The 23,526-nt window shown below is 46.7% G+C and overlaps 1 protein-coding gene across 4 annotated transcripts in view; it reads left to right on the top strand.

Annotated features, from left to right (window-relative positions):
- The window catches only part of PKP4 (plakophilin 4), a 54,007-nt gene that overhangs the window by 21,182 nt on the left and 9,299 nt on the right, over window positions 1-23,526 (top strand). For 3 of the 4 annotated variants that reach the window (XM_054381189.1, XM_054381188.1, XM_054381187.1), the window contains exons 3-12: window positions 403-437; window positions 4,693-4,824; window positions 4,956-5,146; window positions 6,135-6,687; window positions 7,800-7,991; window positions 9,443-9,663; window positions 12,535-12,663; window positions 14,998-15,211; window positions 21,972-22,155; window positions 23,250-23,367. In XM_054381189.1, coding sequence (XP_054237164.1) covers window positions 403-437; window positions 4,693-4,824; window positions 4,956-5,146; window positions 6,135-6,687; window positions 7,800-7,991; window positions 9,443-9,663; window positions 12,535-12,663; window positions 14,998-15,211; window positions 21,972-22,155; window positions 23,250-23,367 — 1,969 coding nt within the window. The remainder of the gene's footprint in view (window positions 1-402; window positions 438-4,692; window positions 4,825-4,955; window positions 5,147-6,134; window positions 6,688-7,799; window positions 7,992-9,442; window positions 9,664-12,534; window positions 12,664-14,997; window positions 15,212-21,971; window positions 22,156-23,249; window positions 23,368-23,526) is intronic. The other variant, XM_054381186.1, reaches the window with a different exon arrangement.

Genomic DNA, 23,526 nt, shown 5'->3' with positions numbered 1-23,526 from the left:
CAAAGTGAGACCCTGCTGTGGGCAGTCTGAGGCCCTGTGCTCAGAGCAGTTTGGTTGCTGCTCATCATACACCCGTGGCTGGACACCTGCTCTGTGCTGGTTTGTCATCCCACCTTACAGAGGCACTGCCTGTGTACACCATGCTCCTGCCTGGCCTGCTGCAAGGTGGGTTTCAGTGCTCCATAATCTGCCGTGCAGTCAGAGGGCATTCCCAGGGTCAGTAACCAAGGCTTCAGCCATGAAGTGCCACAGTGCTGTTTACCTGGGCTACTGAACCTTTGTCTGCTGGGGGATTTTGTGCTGTTTTTGTAACCTTTGGTTTAAAAAAAAAAAAAAAAAAGAACAGTGAATCCAGACCAGCCACATGATTCATTGTTGTGATAATTGTTTTTCTTTCTGCAGCTCTACTGAGAAGTCATTTCCTTGGAGATCATCAGGTATTACCTTTTACATGTCCATTTTGATTTTAAGCCCCCACAGCTTTGTTTTCTTGGCATTTGTGTGTTGTTTTGAAGTGAACTGAGTACTCACAGCAATGCTAGGTTAAGTGTCTTTTCTGAAGTAGAACATCAATGCCCTCTTTCTTGCTCCTTGTTTGTTCCTCTGTTACTGTAAGAAGGTGGTTTGCCTTAGAGGTAGTTGCAGGTCCTTTCCTTGCACCTTTCTGTGCCTTTGCATTTTTGTGTGAGAAGTGACTATAACATGAGCTTGGTGTACTGGGTCTCCTTTGCAGTTAATTCCCCAAAAATAACTTCCCCCTGAGCAGGTAGAGATTATAAAAAACACTGAATCTTTGAAGCTTATATGCTGATTTTCTTTTTACAGCTATTCTTACTTAACTGAGAAGATCTCCAATAAGTGAAGATTTTCCTGAGAGTGTTTTTTCTGGTGTTCTGTCTCAGAATAGCTTGAACTTTCTTCCCAAACCAAGAAACATTTGTTTTGTAGTAGCTCTCTATCTTATCCTGGGTGCGTTGGGTGGAATGGACAGGAGTGTGTCTTAACAGTGACACTCAGGTGCCTGTTGAGATAATCCAACCTGTCCTTCACAGATCAGAGCTTTTCCTCCTCAGAGGTTTGTATCAGTCAAAATATTCAATATTTCAGAGTCAATCTTCTGAGCAGTGCCATCCCTTCAGAGTAAGGCAGAAGTCAGCATGTCAAACCACACAGCAGGACCAGGAGCTGGACCTAGGCTCCCTGCAAACTGCTTATTGCCCTGGATTGTGCTTCTCTATGTCCATCACATCCTTCTCCTGACAGAATGCCACATAAAGCAAAACTGGTTTCATGTCCTCAAAATGCACCTAGCACTTTCAGTAGCTTGTTAGGAGCTTGACTAACCAAGTTCTGCATCGTGCTAATAGCCTTTCTCTGTATGGGGACTCATGCAGCTTGAAGAGCTGTCCAGGCTGTGCTGTACAGAGAATTACACTGCCTGCTTATCTGCTGCTTCACTCAAGCCTGTTCAGAATTCTCACTGTTTTACTCTACTTTACTTTCCCTTCCTGTTTTTTGTTTTATTTAGACACCAGGCTCTTCAATGTGTGTGTACTCATATTTACAGGTGCCACCACAGCACTGCCTCAGCTGAGCTGAGGCACAGTGGCTTTCATCCCCTTCTTGTGGATCTAATCTCAACAGCCCACTTGTCTTGGCATTTGTGTATTGCCAGTCACAGTGGTGCTTTTCAGGGATTCTTTTTAATGGTGTTTTAAAACAGAAGTCCAATTTGTTCAAGTAATTGGGAAGCTGTATTTTTCTTATTCTTTCAAGGCAAACATTATTTTTGGTGCTTTTTTTTTTTTTAAATCACATCATCTCCCCTGGTTCTGTAATGTTCCAGTGACATTTTACAATTGTTAAAGACACCTTCTGAGAGATCTCAGACATTGTTCCACTGATTTCTCTTATCCAATTGCTTTCCATTTCCTTATTTCCTTCTCAATATATCCTGTAACTTCTACCTTGGCTATTGCTTGGGTTTCTCCTTGACTTTTTCTACTAATTCTTTTCTTTCTTTCTTCTCTGCAGCTCATATTTCTGTTTCATTCTTTAATTCTCTCCTCACAGAATCACAGAATTTTAAGGGCTGGAAGGGACCTTGAAAGATCATCCAGTCCAGCCCCCCTGCCAGAGCAGGGTCACCTAGAACAGATCACACAGGAATGCATCCAGTTGGGTTTTGAATATCTCCAGAGAGGGAGACTCCACAATCCCCCTGGGCAGCCTGTTCCAGTGTTCCATCACCCTCAGAGTGAGAAAATTCTTTCTCCTGTTTCCATGGAGCTTCCTATGCCTCGACTTCCACCCATTGCCCCTTGTGCTGTTATTGGGCATCACTAAGCAGAGCCTGACTCCAGCCTCTTGGCACTCACTCTTTACATATTTATAAGGTCACCCCTCAGTCTCCTCCAAGCTAAAGAGCCCCAGCTCCCTCATTCTCTCCTCATAAGGAAGATGTTCCACTCCATCATCCTCGTGGCTCTGCACTAGACTCTTTCAAACAGTTCCCTGAGATCCTTCTTAATTGAGGGGCCTAGAACTGGACACAATATTCCACTCTCCTCCTGTTTGTGTGTTTCTTTTATTTAGAAATATCCTCTGCACATCCCTTCCAAGAAGTCACTTAGTACACAGCAACAAATCCTATTTCTCCTTAAATACTGCAGGCATTGATATAAATCTAGATGTCTGCTTGACACACCTCTGTATCTAAAGCAAGGCTTTTCTGGAGTAGTTGCTCAGAAATTGGTGTGTTGGAAAAAATAGCTTTTGTGCTTAGAACTTCCTGATGTACATCTTCATTTAATATTTACATTTATGTAACGATTAGAGAAGGTTTGCAGATTTTGCATCCTTATAGCTTCACTCTTTGACACTTTTGAGGCAGTGTCACTGGATGTTGCTTTTACCAACTGCTCTGAAAAACACTGAAGTTCTTGAGGAATGAAAAACAGCTCCACCAATCACCTTTTTTTCATGACTGTTGATAGAAGTTTATGTCAAAAAGCTTCAGGAGGTGATGTGATAAGATGTGGCCATAGCTGTAATTGCTTTATGCATCACTAGAATTATGCAGAATTTTAAGCAGAGAAATAAAATTGATGTTGTTTTCACAGATGCTTATAAATAGAATATTTGCTCAGCAACTGCCTATAAACAAGCAGTTATTTGATGCAGGGCACTCTCCTCATGATTTATAGTAGCAGAGAGACAGAAAGACAACAATTGGTTGTATTGTGCATTCTTGCCTTTGTTAGAGAACCCAAACAATCTATTTTTTAGCACGGTGAAAGCACTTGCTTGGTGTCCAATGTGTGATGGGAGCGAGGTTTGGTTCAGGAGGCTCTGTCTCAGGAACATCTGTACAGCACTGCACAATTGAGCTTCAGTCTGCCTCTGTCTTTCTCCCCAGACTGATCATCTGCCAGTTTGACATTGATTTAGCATCATGTAATCTCAAGTAACTAAAATAACAGGGCTTTGTGCTATCTAAACAGAACAGATTGAAGATTAAACTATGGAAGCTGAATATAGCTATCATTTAAGTGGCCCAGTCCCCACAAGTATTTCATGCTACAGAACATGCAGCACCTGCTGGTAGCTGCACTGAGCTGTGACCCAGGCAGTGCCACAGAGCCTGTGAGGGGCTCGAAGCTCAGTGCTGGCTCTCTGTGCCATTTCTAGGCATGCCCACGGTGAGATTGATGGCAGTGCTGCAACACTGCTGATTAAATCTTCATTAAGTTTGGACATAATGCTCCCATTACAGGGAATTAATTGGCATCAAGTTTTACTAAATGGCTTTGACCTAAGACTGTACTACTGGTGCAGAACTGTGATGACTGCCTGTAATTTCTAACATCCATTGATCTGTAATTTTTTTTTTCTTTTTTAATCTGGCATTTGAGTCATGTTCAGACATTGCAATTAGCAAGTAACATTTTTAGTGTGAGCATTCTGTTATGGCTGATTGTACAAAGGCTGAGACAGCAGCAATTTGTGGATACCTGTTGGTAAAAAAACAGAGTATTTCTTCACAGCTTTTTAGGGACAAATGCTCTGGGTTTTAGCTTGTGTCCTCATCTTTGTCCTTTTTCCCCAGCCTATGTTTCACTTTGTCCTTTCTTCATGAATGGCACTGTGATGTTTCTCTTTGCTGTCTGTAAAGTTCAACCAATGTCCTTAGAACCGAAGTTAGCTCAAGAGTTGTTAAAATGTGGATAAATTTGGGTAGTGGTACACAAAGTGAAAAATGTATAGGATATGCAGCAACCTCTGTTGGTGGTACACAAACAGCGATGGAATTCAGCTCAGCCTTTTCCTTGAGATGCTCTTGAGGTTCTCGGCCCTGCAGACAACTGGTAGCTGCCCTTTGTGTGCTGCACCACAGCTGCACAAGGTTTTTACTCTCCCAAGAATGCTTGCTAGGTAATCAGGTACATTTTTCATTAAACTAGGTTAGAACGTACATTTGAAAACTTGGAATTGTAAAACTACAGCAAAACTAGAGGAAAGAAGATTCTCAGCTGTTCGTGTTCTCTCCCTTTAGTCTGGTAGCTGCCTACCAGCAGGCTCTGTTTGTGTTATAAGTGCTTCATTAGTGTGTGTGAGAAAATGCCCATGATTGAGTTTGCAGGAAGCTGACATGTGAAATGTTTGGTTTATCTGATGAACTTGTTCTTTCAGATCCCCAGACCACCAGTGTGCACAAACCCCAAGTGTCAGAGAGCATTCACACCAATGCCTATGACATTAGGACAGAACCAGAGCAAGGGAGCCTCTACTCACCAGAGCAGACGTCTCTTCATGAAAGTGAGGGTCTGTTGTGTGCATTTTAAATACTAGAATCTCTTTCTGTACTGCCTGTCTGACAATGTCATGCAGTTGTGAGTGCTGCAGAAAATAACTTGTTGGATGCTTTTGTTCTTATGCTGGCTTCCTGTCTGCAGGGTCTGTAGGCAACTCAAGAAGCTCTACACAGATGAACTCTTACTCTGACAGCGGGTACCAGGAAGTAAGCAGTTTCCATAACAGCCAGAACTTGAGCAAATCAGAAAGCAGACAGCAGCATTCCCTAATTGGAACCACTAATAACCATTTGGTGAGGAGCTCAAGAGCTGAAGGGCAGGCATCAGTCCAGGTATGCCCAGAACCATGCACTTCACCTCTGCCTGGAGCTCAGCTGTAGAGACAATTGTGTAGCTGGACCTTCTTTTGTATGGGCTGCAGTTAACATTAATGAACTGCACCTTTATGTAGCACCTTCACTGGTTCAAAAACCAGAAATGGATTGCAGCTGAGAGAGATCTGTTTGCTGAAATCACTGCAGATAAAACTAAGTAAAACTTGTGAGGTCTGCTGAGTGCAGAGCATGCTGACACTGGAATGTCAAGAGAGCATCACTCACCCAAAATCCAGTTGTGGGTTTTGGGAAAGGCTCCTTGAACGTGGCCTGTATGCAAGCATAGTGCTTAGAGCAAGGTGGGATCTGTGTTCCTGTACCTTCTACTGCACCTGGCATTTTTCCTCTCTTCTCATTAGTCTGAATAATACTAAGACAGTAATTAACAAAACTTTCTTAGCTTAGACTAGGACTTTGCATTCCTGTTCCTGAATTTCCAAACGTGGCTGTTTAGGGAGGAAGGAAAGCATAGGTGCTTATTAACAGAGAAAGGCAAATAAGGATGAGGAAGGGATGGTTTTTCAAAGGTAGATTGCTGTTTTATATCATAGAATCACAGAATGCTTTGAGTTGGAAGGGACCCTAAAGATCAGCTAGTTCCAACCCCTCTCCATGGGCAGGGACACCTCCCACTAGACCAGGTTGCTCAAGGCCTCGTCCAACCTGACCTTGAACACTGCCAGGCATGGAGCCTCCCACAGCTTCTCTGGGCAGCCTGTTCCATGAGGGTGGTGAGGCACATAAGTAATATATGTTGACGCTCTTGAGGAAAGCTGTTTTATAGGAAAACCTGAAGGAATTCTGTTCAAGGCAACAGCCACTCTTTATCTGCATGTATGTGTTGTTAAGTTGTGTGCATTTCCTGTTGGCTTCCCTGGCTGTCGGGAGAGAAGTGCCCACTGCCTGCCGGAAGGACAGCACTAACAGATGCCTTTGCTCTTGACAGCCGTCCGTAGGTACCAACCGAGTCATGAGGCGCGTCAGCTCGGTGCCATCCCGAGCACAGTCCCCCTCCTACATGGTCAGCACGGGTGTCTCCCCTTCCAGGGGGTCGCTGCGGGCGTCCCTGAGCAGCAGCTATGGCTCTCCATCAGCCGCCGAGCAGAGGTCCCTCCCTTCTCACCCCTACTCCTCCACGACGCTGCCGGCACCACGGGCGGCCTCACCCTACGCCGCCCAAAGACCCTCGTCCCCCGGCACCGTGCGGCGCGTCGGTTCCGTTACCTCCCGCCAGCCCGCCAACCCCAACGGCACCGCCGCCCACTACCAGCCCTCCGGCAGGGTCGGCTCCCCTCTGGGCCTCGCTGACCTACAAACCAGAGTGGCGTCCCCATCCCAGACGCAGCTGGGGTCCTCCTCCCCCAAGCGCTCTGGCATGACCGCGGTGCCGCAGCACCTGGGCGCCACGCTGCAGAGGACGCTGCACGACGTGGAGCAGTACGGGCAGCAGTATGAGATCTACGAGAGGATGGTGCCACCACGCCCAGACAGCCTCACAGGTTAGTAACCAGGTAAAGACACAGCTCAGCACTTGGGACAGCCCCTGTGCAGTGCTCATTTGTGAGTGAAGCTGGGACAGCGTTGTGGGGGAAGGGGCTGTTAAATCAGTTGGGAATCCCGAAGTCAAGCACTGCCTATCAGTCATGCCAGAAGTTGTTCCTCTTCTGTTGCTGGATTGTGAGCCATGTGTTACATTATGTTGTATGTTTTAAGTAGCAAAGTGAAATTCTGAGTCTTCCAAACAGAGGCATTTCAGTGGTTTTGAAGATAAAAATAAAACCTTCCATAGGAGGACAAGGCTGAGAGAGTTGCGGTTGTTCAGCCTGGAGAAGAGAATGCTCCAGGGAGACCTTAGAGCAGTTTTGCAGGATTTTAAGCAGGCTACAGGAGAGCTCAAGAGGGACTTTGTACAAAGTCATGGAGTTGGCAACACACAAGGGGTGATGACTTCAAACTGGAAGAAGCTGGTTTGAGATTAGACACAAGAAAGAAATTCTTCCCCGTGAGGAGGGTGATGAGGCACTGGAACAGGTTGCCCAGAGAATTTGTGAAGGCTCCAAGCCTAGGAGTGTTCATTGCCAGGTTGGATGAGGCCTTGAGCAACCTGGTCTATCGCTGCCCATGGCAGGGGATTGGAACTAGATAATTTTTAGGTCCCTTCCAACTCAAACCATTCTAGGATTCTAAAATTAAAGAGAATTTTCCTGATAATGTACTACTCAAAGCCCAAGTTGCTGTAGGTGTCAGAAGTGTTAGGTAGTGATTCTGTAATAAAGCAAGCTGGACAATCAACATGGGTTTGTCTTGTGTGTTGCTTACTGTGAGCAGCTGAAGGCTTGTTTAGCACTTAGCTGCCTAAAGGTTCAGCCTAGGAGAAGGGCGGCTGAGAGCCTGTAAGGCAGTGGAAGAGATCCAGAAGTGTGGGAGATGAGGGAGGAGTGATGAAACACATCAGTCAGTGAATTTCAGCGTGTATCATTGCCTAATGGATAGATCTTTATAACTTCAGGTGTAACTGATGCCTTGTCTTGGCTGAAAGGTGGAGGCGTGACGGCATTGCTCTCTGTAACTGATACAGGCCATGGACACGTTTCCTTCCTCTTGCTTGCAGGCCTGAGGAGCTCCTATGCCAGCCAGCACAGCCAGCTGGGCCAGGAGCTGCGCTCAGCCGTGTCTCCAGACCTGCACATCACCCCCATCTACGAAGGCAGGACCTACTACAGCCCCCTGTACCGCAGCCCCAACCACGGGGCCGTGGAGCTGCACCAGGGCTCTCAGTCAGCCTTGTACCGCACAGGCTCAGGTGGGTGAGGGGCTTCTGAAGCCCTGCTCTGTCTGTATCACACAGTCATCCTTCACTGACTCTTCTACAACAGAGACATGTCTTGCCCCTTCAAAAGGAAAAGCCAGAGGTTAGAAATTGATGGAGGGGGAAACTAGGTTTGAAGGACTTTTGTGATGCTTGCAAGCAACGCCTGGGGCTATGCATCAGTGTCAGCTTTAGGGTCAGGATGTTTTTAGTTTCGATATTGCATGCTCAGGTACATCCAAGCAAAGCATCTTTCATGACACCACAAATTAAGTGCTTCATCCTGCACTTTCTGTGCATCCTTCTCCTGCAAACTGAAGTTGTTCATGCTTGTTTGTTCATCTCTCAGTGCAGCAAGGTTGATAGCTTGCAAGCTTAAATTACCTACTGCAGCTCTCACTGTAAAAATCCTGCCTTTACCCAACTCCCCAGCAAAGGGTGATGTGAAAATGCTCTCTCTGCAGACCCTATATTGAAACTGAAACATTTCTGTAGCATTTCATAGGATTGCTACTCCTCTGTTCTGAAGTGCACAGGCATGAGAGGAATGGTGGCACTGACTCTGTCAGGAGGTATGGAGTGCATGTTGCAGAGCAGTTTGGTCTCTAAGGTTGGTTAATAATTGGTACAGAAAAGATCAAAATATTGGAGTGATTTAACTAACTCTCTAGTCATTTACAGAGAAGTGTCCCTGTCATGTTTTCACACAAGTGAGAACTGCTTTTTAATGGTTTTTTTACTATAACTGACATCCAAAAGTAATGGTATTGTTGAAGGAAGCGATTGGTTTTGAATTTCTTCTGTCTTCTACAACCCAAAATAAACAAACTGAGTTTGTCAGGGTGTGCCATTGAGGAAATACAAGTAGAAACTGGAGTCTTCTGTTTATTGGTCTGAGTTCTACCACTTGCCCTGGAAGAGCAAAAGAGCACAAGAGCTCAGTTAGGTCAGGAAGATCCATGTCAATGGGTTTGAAACAATCAGCTCCATCTGTGAGCTCATACTCTTGTTAGCCTTTTGTCTGGGGCAATGAACATGTACTTGGGAAAGGAAAACACCACAAAGTGTACCCAGTTTACTTATCTCTACTCTTTAGTATAGCTGGCAAATTGCTGTTAGTGTTGGGGACTGGGCTTTGCTATGAACCTTGAAAACATTTTGCATCCTGATTTCTGCTTGATGCACAAGATGCTTTCTTACCAGAAGCTCTCATTGTGGCAAGCTGAGGCAGAAGCCTGCTTCCACCAGGCCTTGAGTTCTGTAACCTCAGCCTTCCCCCAGGCACTGGGTCCTTTCTCCCTCCGCTCTGGTGGAAGCTGTGAGCCTAGCAAACTGTTTGCAGACCGGTACTTTGTTTTTTTTGCTTACCCTTTGGAGCACCTGTCGCCTCTTCTCTTCTCCAGACCTCTGTGACCTGGTTTGTTTTGATGCTGGTTTCACACTAGGAGTGGGCAACCTGCAGAGGTCCTGCAGCCAGCGCAGCACGCTGACCTACCAAAGGAACAACTACGGCCTGGGCAGCGCCGCGCCCTACGCCGAGCCCTACCGGGCGGTGCAGTACCGGCTGTCCGAGGCCAGCTACAGCCGGCTGCAGCACGCCGCGCCCGCCGACGACGGCACCACACGCTCCCCCTCCATCGACAGCATTCAGAAGGACCCCAGGCAAGTGCCTCCTCCTCCCAGGGGTCACACCTGGCAGCCAGCACAAGGGCTTTCACATGCTCCTCGAATCTATGCGGTGGCAACTTCCTGCATGCTATTTGTACATCATAGAATGGTCCAGGCTCCAGAAGGGACCTCCAAAGGTCATCCAGTCTGACCTCCCTGCAGTCAGCAGGGACATTCCCTGACTAGATCAGGCTGCCCAGGGCCTTGTTGAGCCTCACCTTGAATATTTCCAGGGAAGGAGGCTCAAACACCTGCCTGGGCAACCTGTTCCAGTGTTCCAGAACCCTCGTAGTGAAGAACTTCTTCCTGATATCCAATCTGAATCTGCCCTTCTCTAGTCTGAAGCCATTGCCCTTGTCCTGTCAGCACAGGCCTTTGTAAACAGTCTCTCTCCATCCTTCCTGTAGGCCCCCCTCAGGTACTGCCAGGCTGCTCTGCGGTCTTCCCAGAGCCTCCTCTTCTCCAGGCTGAACACCCCCAGCTCCCTCAGCCTGTCCTCGTAGCAGAGCTGCTCCAACCCCCTGATCATTTTCGTGGCCCTCCTCTGGACCTTCTCTATCAAGTCCATGTCCTTCCTGTATTGAGGGCTCCAGACCTGTACACGGTACTCCAGGTGAGGTCTCACCAGAGCAAAGTGGTAGAATCACCTCTCTAGATCTGCTGGCAACACATCTTTTGATGCCACAACTGATGCAGGTGTTGAGGTCTGTACCTTTTGGAGCTCAAGCCATGAATGCAGTCTGCTTACTGCAGTAAAAAGAGCAGCTCTTATGCATTTGTTTTTCTTCTCATGTCGGAGTTATTACAGGAAATGGTTATAGATAGTTAGAAAACAGTTGTACCTTGAACAGTTATATTTTAAATAGTTACAAAACAGTTACAAATTTGTTTAGATATTTCTGAGCAGAGCAACCTGTGATATTGTAGGAAGCTTTCTCTTTATGGGAATGGGATTCAGAGTTGCAAAACTGGAAACTGGAAAAGAGAAGGCTCCAGGGAGACCTTAGAGCAGCCTTTCAGTACCTGAAGGGGGCTGCAGGAGAGCTGAGGAGGGACTTTTTATAAGGTCTTGTAGTAATAGGATGAGGGGCAATGGATTGAAGCTTGCAGAGGGAAGATTTAAGCTGGATATTGGGAAGAAATTCTTTCTAGTGAGGATGGTGAGACACTGGAATTGAACAGGGAGGTCACGGATGCCCCGTCCCTGAAGGTGTTCAAGTCCATGTTGGATGAGGCCTTGAACAACCTGGACTCATGGAAGGTGTCCCTGCCCATGGCAGGGGATTGGAACTGGGTGATCTTTAAGGTCCCGTCAGACCCAAACCATTCTATGAATGTATGAAAGTCCAAGTGTATTGGAATGCACCTTTCCTGAGCAGCCTTGCTTACATTTCAGGACAACCTAAGTTTAAAAATGGAGCATTCTGGAAGCAAATCCCATTCATGTTTTTAAAATAGTTACTAGTCTGATGCTGTGAGTGCTTGTACTCAGTGTGACCATGTGACAGGTGTGACATTATCATTAACATTTATTAGAGAGAGTGTTCATTAAAAGCTCCTATGTTAAAAATGGGAGGATCAAACCCCAGTCCACACAGAGCTTGGAGGGGTTTCTGGTGCTCTGTCTTCAGCTTGGGGTGTGACTGCTAGAAATTCCAGTCTGTCCTCAGACTGCCAGCTCCCTCAGGCAGCTCCTGGACATAACTCTGGCTGTGAAAGAACCTTGTACGTTCTACTGGTTTGGGAAGAGCAGAAAGCAGAGCACCTTGGGCTGGAGGATACAGACTTCAGGGTGTCTTGGGAGGCTTTCAGACAGAAACATCAGGGTGTAGCATCTTTTGGGCTTCCCACCCTGCAGAAAGCTTGTGGCAGGATCTGTTTCTTCTCTAGTGCAGTCCCCTCAGACCAGGCCATTTGACAGCACTGCTGTAGAACAGGAGCTCTGGGGTGACCATTCAGGATGCTGAAGGTTGCATTAGAAAGGTCCTTCTGGCTAAGGTCTTCCCATCCTTGGTGTGGAGAAATCCCTCTGGGCTGCACCCAGCTGAACTTCCCCTTGCTGTGAGGGAGGCCTGGCTGGCCAAGCCAGCATTCACCTTTTAGTAGCTCCCCAAACACTGCTTTGGGGAACTGCCTTTTCCTTTAGCATTTACTTGCATTTTTGAACATGGGACAGCGTAGATACTACCTTCCCCCCGTCCTCCCCAGTCTTCCTTTACAGGCAGAAGACAGCCCAGCAGGTGTTAATGAGTATCTCTGAATCTGTGAATTGGGCATGGATATGGGTGATGACTTCTCCAGGGTTTGTCCACACAAAATTGTTTTCTTTCATGAAGGAAGATTTGATTTTAATGATTTTAAGAGTACAGTCCCTGAATGACTCCAGTTATGCAAACGTCCTGTGTCTGATAATGATGAAATTTCAGGCTGTGCAGCTTTTGTTGAAGTAGAACTTACTTCAGAGTAAGGAAAACATTGAGCACTGAGGAGAAAAAAAATGTGTGGCAGAGACCCCCTGAGCAGTGCTGTCATATCTGTTGCAGGACACTTCTAAGTTTGGGGAGATGCCTGTAGGGTGCAGTGTTTGAGTTGGCATCACTTTAACGTCTGTACATATTTGTGTGCTCACCAACCACCCAACCTAACTGAAGAACATAGGATATAAAATGTCCTTTCCCAATGGGAAGATGAAAAAGTGATGTGTCTCAGCTGTTCCAATGTACCTTCCTTTTCCTCCTGGCCCTAATGCTCCAGAACAAACCCAGAACTGTAGCAGAACACCTGAGATGCTGCAGCAGTGCTGCTCAGTTAAGTAACCAGACATTTGTGACTAACACCTTCTCTTGAATGTGTTCTCCAACCAAGGGAGTTTGCCTGGCGAGACCCTGAGCTGCCTGAGGTCATTCACATGCTCCAGCACCAGTTCCCATCGGTGCAGGCCAACGCCGCTGCCTACCTCCAGCACCTCTGCTTCGGGGATAACAAAGTGAAAACAGAGGTATGGTTGGAGTGCCTTTCTGTTCTGAAAAGGACAGCTAGGCCTCTCGCCTCTTGCAGTGATACTTTTAGACCATTCTGTGGTTCTCTTGGCACCAGGTGTGTGATGATACCAAAGTACCTGGGTGGATGTAATGGCGCACAGATTTTTTTTTTCCTGTCAATGAGGGGCTGCAGGGAAACTATATGAAGATATTTTGCATTCAAGTTGTGTCATCAGGCAGAACTGCAACGTGTTTACCAGAGCCTGGCTTTGTGTAACCTGTTTGATGACTGGAGCAAAGGAAAGTAAGAATTCTGGAAGGCTTTCACTGGTTTTGATCAAGATGAAGTATTACAGGGCATGAGTGAGCTGTCAAGCAAAGGAGAGAAATTCAGCCCTAGAAATGGACAGGGGGCAGTATTTGTGTCATTAAGATGTGAAGGGAAGGATACATCTGAGGGAAAATACAGCTGCTTGTTGCTATTTCTAGAAATCACCTGTGTTTGAAGAGCTGCTCTTTATGCAGAGTGGCTTTGAGCTGTTGATTCAAAGGACACCTCCTTGCAGATGTCCCTGCTGAATGCAGGAGTGGGGTTGGACTAGAGCACCCTCAAGGGTCCCTTCCAACCCACTGCATTGTATGATTCTGTGAATTGCCTTTTCCATCCATACCATACCCATGTGTTACCTGCTTGTCATGGGTTAAGTGAATGTTATTTATGATATTAAAGTATTGGTGCAGCTTTCATAAGAAGATAGCCCAACATAATTCCGTCACTGGAGGGCAGATGGAAAGATGGTGTTGGTTGGGATGTTCTGGTGAAGATCACAGCAGTAACAGGATGCAGGCAGATCTACAAGGTGATCTTTCTATTCTGTAAGGGATATGACAGCTTCGTTAGGGGTTCTGCACATGCTCTTCTGGCGGAGATCTTGTGTTTCTTCACTATTCCGTTTTTCATGATTACAGAATGTGCTTTGGAATGGTGGGATCTCTACTGCAACCTCTTTAAATGTGCAGAAAGCAGAACTTGAACATGCTGATAACTTCTGTGGCCTGACTGAAGCTGTATCTCAGTTGTTTACCCTGCCTAGCACTACAAACGTTGGATATGTTTTTCAGTCAGGTCAGGCATGAGGGTTTATAGGCAGCAGATAATCAAACTCACTAGACCTCACCCAAAGAAAAAGGTCCCGGTTGTGATTTAGAAAACAGGAGGAGTCACAGTGGTCAGAGAGGCAGCTGTAAACACAGCCTGTCTCCTACTTAGTGTGTGGAATGTTGGAAGAGAGAACTTCTCCTTTCCTAGGGGAGCAGATTTATGTACTGGCAGCTACTTCTTTCAAATGGGAATGATCAGCTGTCAGACATTCTTAGGATGCTAGGACAGAAAGAACACAGCTGCCTGGCTTCTTGGAGCAGAGAATATCGCTTCACTTTTGGGACAGCCAGCCCCATGTCCCTGCTGGTGATGAGACTCCCAGTTGTAAGAAGAACATCCCTCCAGTCGGGGTGGCAGGGAGGCACCAGCATGTCGTTGGCAAGAGGGAAGTGGCCACTCGTGTTCCCTTCACAGCAGAGGCTGGTTTGGAACAGGATAGGATCATAAACATTTCAGTGCCAAATTCTTTGTAGCCTGCTTTTGTGTTTTATTTGAATACATTGTTTTATTGCTGTGGTAAAGACCAGGTTAATTTGCTGGGTGTTAAGGTATTAAAAGCCCATCAAAATTAACTGGAGTGCTTGCACTGCCAAAACCTAAAGGTAAGCACAAGAATCTGCTTGCTGGGTGTGGAATCTTTACCATTTACATGAGCTATGAAGGTGCACAGAGTGAATCAATCACACTTCCAGGTAAGGAATATGTCTGTAAATACATCCAGTGCTGAAACACTAAATCATGAACGTAGCATTTCACAGGAATTCAGTTTTAAAATAATGACTCCCTAAGCTACAGCTCTTAAGAGTAGATTTCTAGTCCAGCTTGAATTTGAGTTACAGACACAAAGCTCAAGTTAGGATGCAGGTAGAATAAACAATAAATCTGTTTTGTCTCTTGTAACTTGTTACCTGTGCTGTGGCTGTGCAGTGTTTGATGTGTGGTGGTGTCAAACAAGAGGGAGATGTAACTGGAAAGCACACACCGATGGCTCCATGCCCAGCAGGGTGTGAGTGGCTTGCAGGGGTTTCAGTGCAGTGTGACAATCGAGTTGGGAAGATTTACCGACAGCATTTTTGTCTGAAATGGATTGAAACGTTCTTGTTCTAACGAACCCAAGAGCCTTTTAAATCTGTAGGGCAAAGAGGGTGAAATAGACAGGTGCTGATGTTCCCCACCTTCCATTTTCTAGGTGTGCAGGCTTGGAGGCATCAAGCACCTGGTTGACCTCTTGGATCACCGAGTCCTGGAAGTTCAGAAGAACGCTTGTGGTGCACTGAGGAACCTTGTTTATGGGAAGTCCACCGATGAGAACAAGATAGCAATGAAGAATGTTGGGGGGATCCCTGCCCTCCTGCGGTTGCTGAGGAAATCTGTGGATGCTGAAGTAAAAGAGCTTGTCACAGGTGAGTTTTGGATGGAAGCAGGCAGGTGACTATCACACAGGTGGCTTTGCTGAAGGGGACAAGCGTGGAGCAACTGGCAAGTGCCTGGGAGTGGCTATATCAACTGGATTTCTACTTATGCACTGGGATTCTTTGTGGCTACAAAATCACTCCTTTTACTGACAGGGTGAGCACAGGAGTGTGGATCCACTGGGAGCAGGGAATCGAAGTGGCTGCATCAAAGCTCTATTCAGGGTAAATGTTCCCCTGGGATGATTCTCCTACCTGCACAGCTAGGTCTTGGACAGGGATTTCTTTACTTCTTCTTGACATTTGTTGGGTTACAGGCTGTTGTTTTTATCATCAAATGACAACAGTTTGAAGTAAGATCTTGCAGAACTCATAAGATGGACCCAAACTATGTAAGTGTGTTCAAGCACAGAGAGAGAATTGCAAGTATGCCAATTACAGAAGAAGCTCCTGCCCAGCCTGTGGTAGAGCCGTGGCCAGAGGCTGTGTACACACCACTGGTCTCACGAGGATGAGACAGCAGGCGTAGCTCAGAAGTCATCAACCTGCTTGGCCCTTGGTGAAGACAGAAAGAGCAAAACTAATGATTTGCAGCTCTACCATGTGAAGGAGCTCCGTTTCCATCCGAACAAGGTGGATCTGTTGGGCACTGCACACATCTGCTGTCTCGTTTTCTCAATACAGGAGTGATTTGTCTGTGCAGGTTTTAGGGGATTGAAAAATACGAGAGGATATCAAAACACAGAGTTTGCCCTCTCTTTAAACACTTCCTCTTTCAGGTTTTAGTAGCTCCCTCATTTGACTTTGTTAAGCTGTGAAGCTGAACTACTTCCCGGCTAAGCAAAGCTGCACAGCAATGCTCAAGTTAGACGTGGCAGAGGTGTCACACTGGGAGTCCTTCCAAGTGGTTCCTTGTTTAGTAAACTATTAAGTAGAAGAAGAGCTCTGTAGGGAAGGTGTCCAAAGTTTAATGCAGGCTGTTTTCCTGGGGTGTTTTCCACACAAGCAAGCATTAAGATAACCTGCAGCTTTCATACCTTCCTCTCTAGGAGGAGGATACAGTTTTTTCCTAAAGAACTTAAGGAAATGGAACACTCCAAGCAGGAACTGCATGTTAGCTGCCTTGTCTGCTTCATAAAATTAAAGTTTTATGCACCTAAACCACTTTCAAGTGCTTTTAAGATGTTAGGGATGATTCCACAGACAAAGTCAGATTTTTAATTATAGAAAGTATTTAGTCACTATTAAACCCCCCCCCAAACTACACTGTTATCTTTTAGCACATCATCTGTGAGTACAAAGATCCTTCCTGAAGGTGTGCTGGAACGCTTTGGCCATCACCTTAGAGCCAGAGACCCAGGACTTTGAGAACGGTGATTCAGCTTTTCAGGAGAGAGAGCTGTTAAACCCAACTCTGCTGCACTGCTCCGTGTGTGTGTTTCTTCAGTGTGGTTCATCTCTGCTCCTTTTCAGCACTCACTTCTACAGTCGGTTCCCCAGGGAAGTCTTCCAGTTAATCCTGTTTTCTCTTAGATAGGCAAGGTCATTTAGCTCCTCAGGTTCAAGGGTTTAAAATTTCTTCTTCTTTTCATTTTCTAAGCATTAGATGTTTCAGTCTATGAAACCAGAAGTCTATAAGCAAGGCTTTTTTCTTCCTTCCTCCCTTCCTCCCTTCCTCCCTTCCTCCCTTCCTCCCTTCCTCCCTTCCTCCCTTCCTCCCTTCCTCCCTTCCTCCCTCCCTCCCTTCCTCCCTTCCTCCCTTCCTCCCTTCCTCCCTTCCTCCCTTCCTCCCTTCCTCCCTTCCTCCCTTCCTACCTTCCTCCCTTCCTCCCTTCCTCCCTCCCTCCCTCCCTCCCTCCCTCCCTCCCTCCCTCCCTCCCTCCCTCCTTCCCTCCCTCCCTCCTTCCCTCCTTCCCTCCTCCCTTCCTTCCTCCCTTCCTTCTTTCATTGGCAAGTGCTGACATGTGTCCCACATCTGTGTGGAAGATGCCCTCCTAACACCCAGCAGGACTATTCCAAGTTGCCATCACTTCTAGAGAACAGAGTACCTTGGCTTTTCTCAGCCTTTTTGCACCCATTGACTCCAAACATGAGGTGACTGTGAAGAAGTTGATGGCATTAAAACAAAATTCTGTTCTGTGTCAGTAAGGTAAACCTCAGGTTCCTCACCCTTGTCTCAACAGTCCTCAACCTCACTCATGCTGTGGTGTTTGAAGGGTTAGGTTTTGTTGTTGCCTCCCATTGACAAGGTTATCAATGCTTCCACACACCTTATCAGCTATGTTAGCTTGTCCTGTCCCTTGTTGCATCTTCCGTGTGCTTAGCTGAGGTCCACAACAGCTTCAAAGCCCTGTAAATGCCAGTCAGTAGCTCTGCTGGCAGCAAGTACTACTCTGGAGAGTAGAGGGAGATGGGGGTCAAAGAAAATCCCTTCAGGAGGCTCTATAATTCAATAGTTTTCACTGGTTTAAGTGTTTCTTCTTTGAGAGTCTTCTTATGCAGGACTTCATGTCTCTGTTACCACAGAATCGCAGCGTGACTGAGGTTGGAAGGAATCTGTGGAGGCCACTTTGTACTCCCCCTGCTAGAGCAGGGGCACACAGAGCAGTGTAGTTCGTGATTTTTTCTGCTGCATTTTGGAAATTCATCCCCACCTAAGCTTTCAAACTGTCTCTTTGGATTCTGTACCAGCCAAATACTTGTTTTTAAGGGCACCTCCAAAGCAAGGAGGAATAAAAAGGCAGTGAAATGACTTACAGAATTACACTGCAATCCCAGAAGTTTCTCAGCCCTTACCTTAACTCGGTGTAGTCCCAGCTGCTAACCCCATTTCCCTTCTCTTTGAATGCAAACTTCCCCTTTGCCTTCAGGGTTTATTTCTAATAAGCAGTAACTTTGGTCCCAGTTACCTTACACTAAGTGCTCTACAAATACTCAGCTTGTAATTCTCATCTGTAATGTGGAGACTAAAGGGCAGTGTAATGCACAGTGCTGCTTTGTAAAATGAATAGATGAGAACTTCTCTCAGATTAAGGAATGGAGTGTCCTGGTGAGAGCTTTAATGAACCCAGGGATAATAAATCATTAATTATTTAAGCAAAGCTGCCTCCTTGACAGTTCATCTTCTGGCCAGGTTTTGATGTAGTTACTCAGTGGAACTCCAGTGCTTTGCTCTTTGAATGCTCCCAGGCTGATCCTCGGGGACAAGGTGATGTTTGTGAAAGTTTAATGGGCTTCCTGGAGGGGTGGGGTTGGAGGTTCCCCAGCTGGTCTTTCCAGTCTGTGCCACTGTGCCCACCTATGACAAAAAGATGCTGCTGGCTGTTCTCTTCCCATTTCTTCCCAAGCATTGGGGTTATCGTGGTCCTCCAAAGGCAGAGTGGGATGTGCCATGTCTCCCCTTACAGGTCTGGTCAGTGCTCCTGTGGCTGCAAGCAGTGCATGGTTGTGGAGCAGATCTCCTGCTGTTGCTTGGTGTTTCAGACAGCACCAGCTGCTCCAGCTGTTTCACAGGCTGTAGGTGAGCACTGAACACCTTGATACAGTCACACATGGTGAGGCTGTGTAACTCTGAGTAACCACACAGTGATGTTTTCAAAGCTAGATCACACAGAATAGAGCTCCTGTTTTTCCCTTCATTTGCTGTGTCACAAAGAGTAGTCTGAGACTCAGAGTTTCTCTTGATAATTTGCTTTAACCACAAATATTTGGGGTGCAGGGAGGAGGTTTAGGTGAGATCCAACTTCTAGCTTGCATCACAAATTGCATAGCAAAAGGTTTTGAAATTCTTGAAGCTACAGGCCAGTGCAGCACTTCCATTTCTTGCTGTTGGTTACCCATGAAGTATTTTCTTTAGCCAGGGCAAAGTCACAGAAGATATTTACAGCATCAGCTTCAATCTGAATTTGAAATAGCTTGCTTTGTGTGATGAAACTCTTAAACCTGAAGAGTAAATAAACTTCAGCTGATTTTGAGTGTGCAAATGGAATGCCATACAAAGCCTGGTGAAGCTGTGAACAACTCTCAAGAATCACTCAAAAGCTCTTATAGAAAAGCCTTACACAGGAACTGTAAAGAGTACTTGGTTTAAAACTGGTTTATTTCCCCTGTTTGTAATCTATCTCTTTAGTTACTGGAAGTCTCTCTGTACAGGAGCTGGAGTTAAAAGTCACAAATAATACTTCCAGCATGTCTCTGAAGTGGGCCTGTGATGGTATAAGGAGCATGCAGAATCTCTGAACGCTTTCAGATGTGGAGTATGCATTGTGTAGAGTATTCCTCTTCAGCTCCTCAGGACTGTCAGGCTATGAATGAGATGCTCTGCTTTTGCCATTTACAAAGGTTTGAGTTTGGTTTGTTCAGTGTCCAGCTGCTGGGCAGAAATGTGTCATTTTCACAGGAGCCGTGTGTCACAGAACCACAGAATTGTCAGGGTTGGAAGGGGCCTCAAAGATCATCTAGATCCAACCCCCCTGCCATGGGCAGGGACACTTTCCACTAGATCAGGTTGTCTGGGCAATAGCAAGGGATTTACAGGTAACCAGAGGTGTGTGCCAGTTGCAAGGCCAGTTGTACACAAAAGTATTAGCCAGTTCTGCCACATAGGGACTGAAAATGCCAGGAACATGGAGTGGGTGAGAAGTTCCAGAAGTTGAAGGATGTGTACTTAGAAGGTCTGAGCATCTGCAGCAGAGCTCTGTCTGAACGTTCCTGTTCCAGCTCCCTCTAGACTGCTGCGGGGAAGCTTTTAGCAGTTTGTCCTAAGAGAGGACAGAAACCCCTTACCTGGCTTTGCAGGGGCAGTTTCTATGGCCCAGTCACAGTTTGCTATTTACCCAGCTCTGGGACAGGACAGGTGTAGGGCTCTGGACTTCTTGTTTGTGTGTGGCTCTATTAGAAACTTCTGCTGTCTTACAGACTTGTGGTTTGTTAACTCCTCCAGCATGTCCTCTCTTGTCCCCTGGGATGTGTTTCTGAGGAAGCTAGATGTTCAAGATCTAGTCCCAAGTGAAAGCCATGTGGTTAATTGGAACAATCCAATGGGGCTGCTGTGGGAATGCAGTTTCCTGTGGCTAGCAGGTGAATGCAGAATTCTCCAGACTGCAGGCTTCTTGCTGCATCCTCCAGGAAGAAAGTTCCTGTAGGATTTTTACATCAGTGCTGTATGCTCAGCTCTTCAGGCATGGAATGTAAGGAAGTGGCAGGATCAGTGCAGCCTGTTCATCCCACATTTATCCTTGGAAAAAAAACCAAACTATATCCCCCCTCCAGTGTTCACCTCCCACTCCTCCTTCTCAGATTCTGGCTTTCCAGGTTCCGCCTGCTGTGGAAGTTGCGTCACGTCACACATTTGGCTCCTTCACTGAGCACACTTCCATGGCAGCCAACCAGGAGCCAATCGATTAACCTCTGCCATATTTTCAGGAGTTTGTCACAAGCTCTGGTGTTTGCCAAGCACTGATTATCTTCCAGCCATGACATCCAGAGATTTGGGTTCTTCTCACTTCATTTTTGCTCTCATATTCTCATGACCTTTTTCAGCTGCTAGCTGTTAGCTGCCCTGCCTGCAGGGTGTTAGAGATTTCCAATGTAAACACTCTCATAAGAATATTGCCTAATCTCTTCCATGATCCTTTTTAAGAAGTAGTTCATAACTTTAATCTCCAAGTTTCCAATCAATCAGGATAATGATCTGTTTCTTCCCTCTCCCAAGCCTCTTTCTTACAGGGCTGTTGAGGACCCACCCTGTTGGGATGTTAGGGGTTGAAAGGGACCTCCAAAGATCATTGAGTCCAACCCCCCTGCCAGAGCAGGACCATAGAATCCAGCACAGGTCACACAGCAACACATCCAGATGGGTCTTGAAAGTCTCCAGAGAAGGAGACTCCACAACCTCTCTGGGCAGCCTGTTCCAGTGCTCTGTGAGCCTCACACTGAAGAAGTTCCTCCTCATGTTGAGGTGGAACCTCCTGTGCTGGAGTTTCTATCCATTGCCCCTTGTCCTATCCCAGGGTGCAAGTGAGCAGAGCCTGTCCCCTCCCTTTTGACCCCCAGCCCTCAGATATTGCTAAACATTGATTAAATCCCCTCTCAGTCTTCAGAGACTGAACAGACTTCTCCAGACTAAAAAGCTCCAGGGATCTCGGGCTCACAGCCTCTCCTCCTAGAGCAGTGCTTCAGTCCCTTCATCATCCTGGTAGCTCTCTGTTGGACTCTCTCCAGCAGATCCCTGTCCCTCTTGAACTCGGGAGCCCAAAACTGGATGCAGTATTCCAGGTGAGGTCTCATCAGAGCAGAGTAGAGGGCCAGGAGAACCTCCCTCGATCTTCAGAGCCTTTTCTCTTCTGATGAATATGCCTCTCGCCCCAGACTGCTGGCTGGCTGGAGCTAATGAGTCACCACCTGGAAATGCCACTAGGGAGCAGATCACCCACGCACAGAAGGTATGCAGTGCCAGTGGCTGCTCCCTTAGGGGCACTGTGGCTGTCATCTGCTTACACTGCAGGCAGACAGCGAGGGCTGTGGAACACGTTCAGATCTGAAGCTGAGAGAGATTATTGCAGTCTGTAAAGTGAATCCTCTAATTTCAGCTGTTGGTGTAAAATGACAGTGCAAGCTGATTCTGTTTCTTTTGATTTTGCATAGGTAAATTATTCTTCTCCTGTTCAACGTGAGGCCCTTTCAGCTGTTAGTGCTGCTTTCTGTTTGCTAAGGTTCTTCTGACTTCACTGCAATGGAATCTCTTCTGCAGGGGTCCTCTGGAACCTGTCCTCGTGTGACGCAGTGAAGATGACAATCATCAGAGACGCGCTGTCGCCGCTGACGAGCACGGTGATCGTGCCCCACTCGGGCTGGAACAGCTCTTCCTTCGACGAGGATCACAAAATCAAATTCCAGACTTCCCTGGTGCTGCGCAATACCACAGGCTGCCTGAGGTAACTGCTGCTGGGGAGCGGCGCTGGAGCTCACAAAGAGCCATGGTGCTCTATGGGTGACAGAAATGCGGAACAACAATGTGCCCTTGTGGCCAGGAGAGCCAATGGTATCCTGGGGTGCATCAAGAAAAATGTGTCCAGCAGGTCGGAGGAGGTTCTTCTACCCCTCTGCTCTGCCCTGCTGAGACCACACCTGCAATACTGTGTCCAGTTTTGGGCTCCCCAGTTCAAGAGAGACAGAGACCTGCTGGAGAGAATCCAAGGGAGTGCCATGAGAGTGATTAGGGGACTTGAGCATCTCCCCTATGAAGAGAGACTGAGAGCCCTGGGGGTGTTTATTCTTGAGAAGACTGAGAGGGGATCTCATCAATGTGTATAAATATCTGAGGGGTGGGTGTCAAGTGGAGTGGGCCATGCTCTTTTCAGTGGTGCGCATTATTAAGACAAGAAACAGCAGGTTCAAGCTTGAACATAGAAAATTTCACCCCAACATGAGGAGAAACTGCTTTACAGTGAGCGTTATGGAGCACTGGAACAGGCTGCTCAGGGAGGTTGTGGAGCCTCCTTCTTTGGAGACTTTCAAAACCCACCTGGATGCATTTGGACTCAATGATCTTTGAGGTCTCTTCCAGCCTTGATTCGATTCTATTCGATTCTATTCTATTCTATTCTACTCTACTCTATTCTATTCTATTCTATTCTATTCTATTCTATTCTATTCTATTCTATTCTATTCTATTCTATTCTATTCTATTCTATTCCATTCCATTCCATTCCATTCCATTCCATTCTATTCCATTCTATTCCATTCTATTCCATTCTATTCCATTCTATTCCATTCTATTCCATTCTATTCCATTCTATTCCATTCTATTCCATTCCATTCCATTCCATTCCATTCCATTCCATTCCATTCCCATGCAGACTACCCTACATGATCCTGCTTTGGCAGGGGGGTTGGACCTGATGATCTCTGGAGGTCCCTTCCACCCTCTAATGCACTGTGGTACTGTGACACACCATTCTGGCATGTAGGCAGCTAGGAAGGAGATGTGTGCCTGTCTGTGACCATGCCCTGTCCCTTTGTCCTGCAGGAACCTGAGCTCAGCGGGAGAGGAGGCCCGGAAGCAGATGAGGTCCTGTGAGGGGCTGGTGGATTCGCTGCTCTATGTGATCCACACGTGCGTGAACACGTCGGATTACGACAGCAAGGTGTGTGCATGCTCCATCTGCATGATTCTGAGTGCCACACCATGTGGGACAGGACCTTCTGGGGCAGCACAGAGTCATTCAGTGCTGCCATACACATAGAAGAGGAGGCTCAGGGGAGACCTTATTGCTCTCTACAACTACCTGAAGGGAGGTTGTAGC

Source organism: Indicator indicator, chromosome 5 (assembly GCF_027791375.1).
Source record: "Indicator indicator isolate 239-I01 chromosome 5, UM_Iind_1.1, whole genome shotgun sequence".
NCBI lineage: Eukaryota > Metazoa > Chordata > Aves > Piciformes > Indicatoridae > Indicator > Indicator indicator.
Note: the sequence above shows the minus strand (reverse complement) of the source record. Positions and strands in the feature narration are given on the sequence as shown.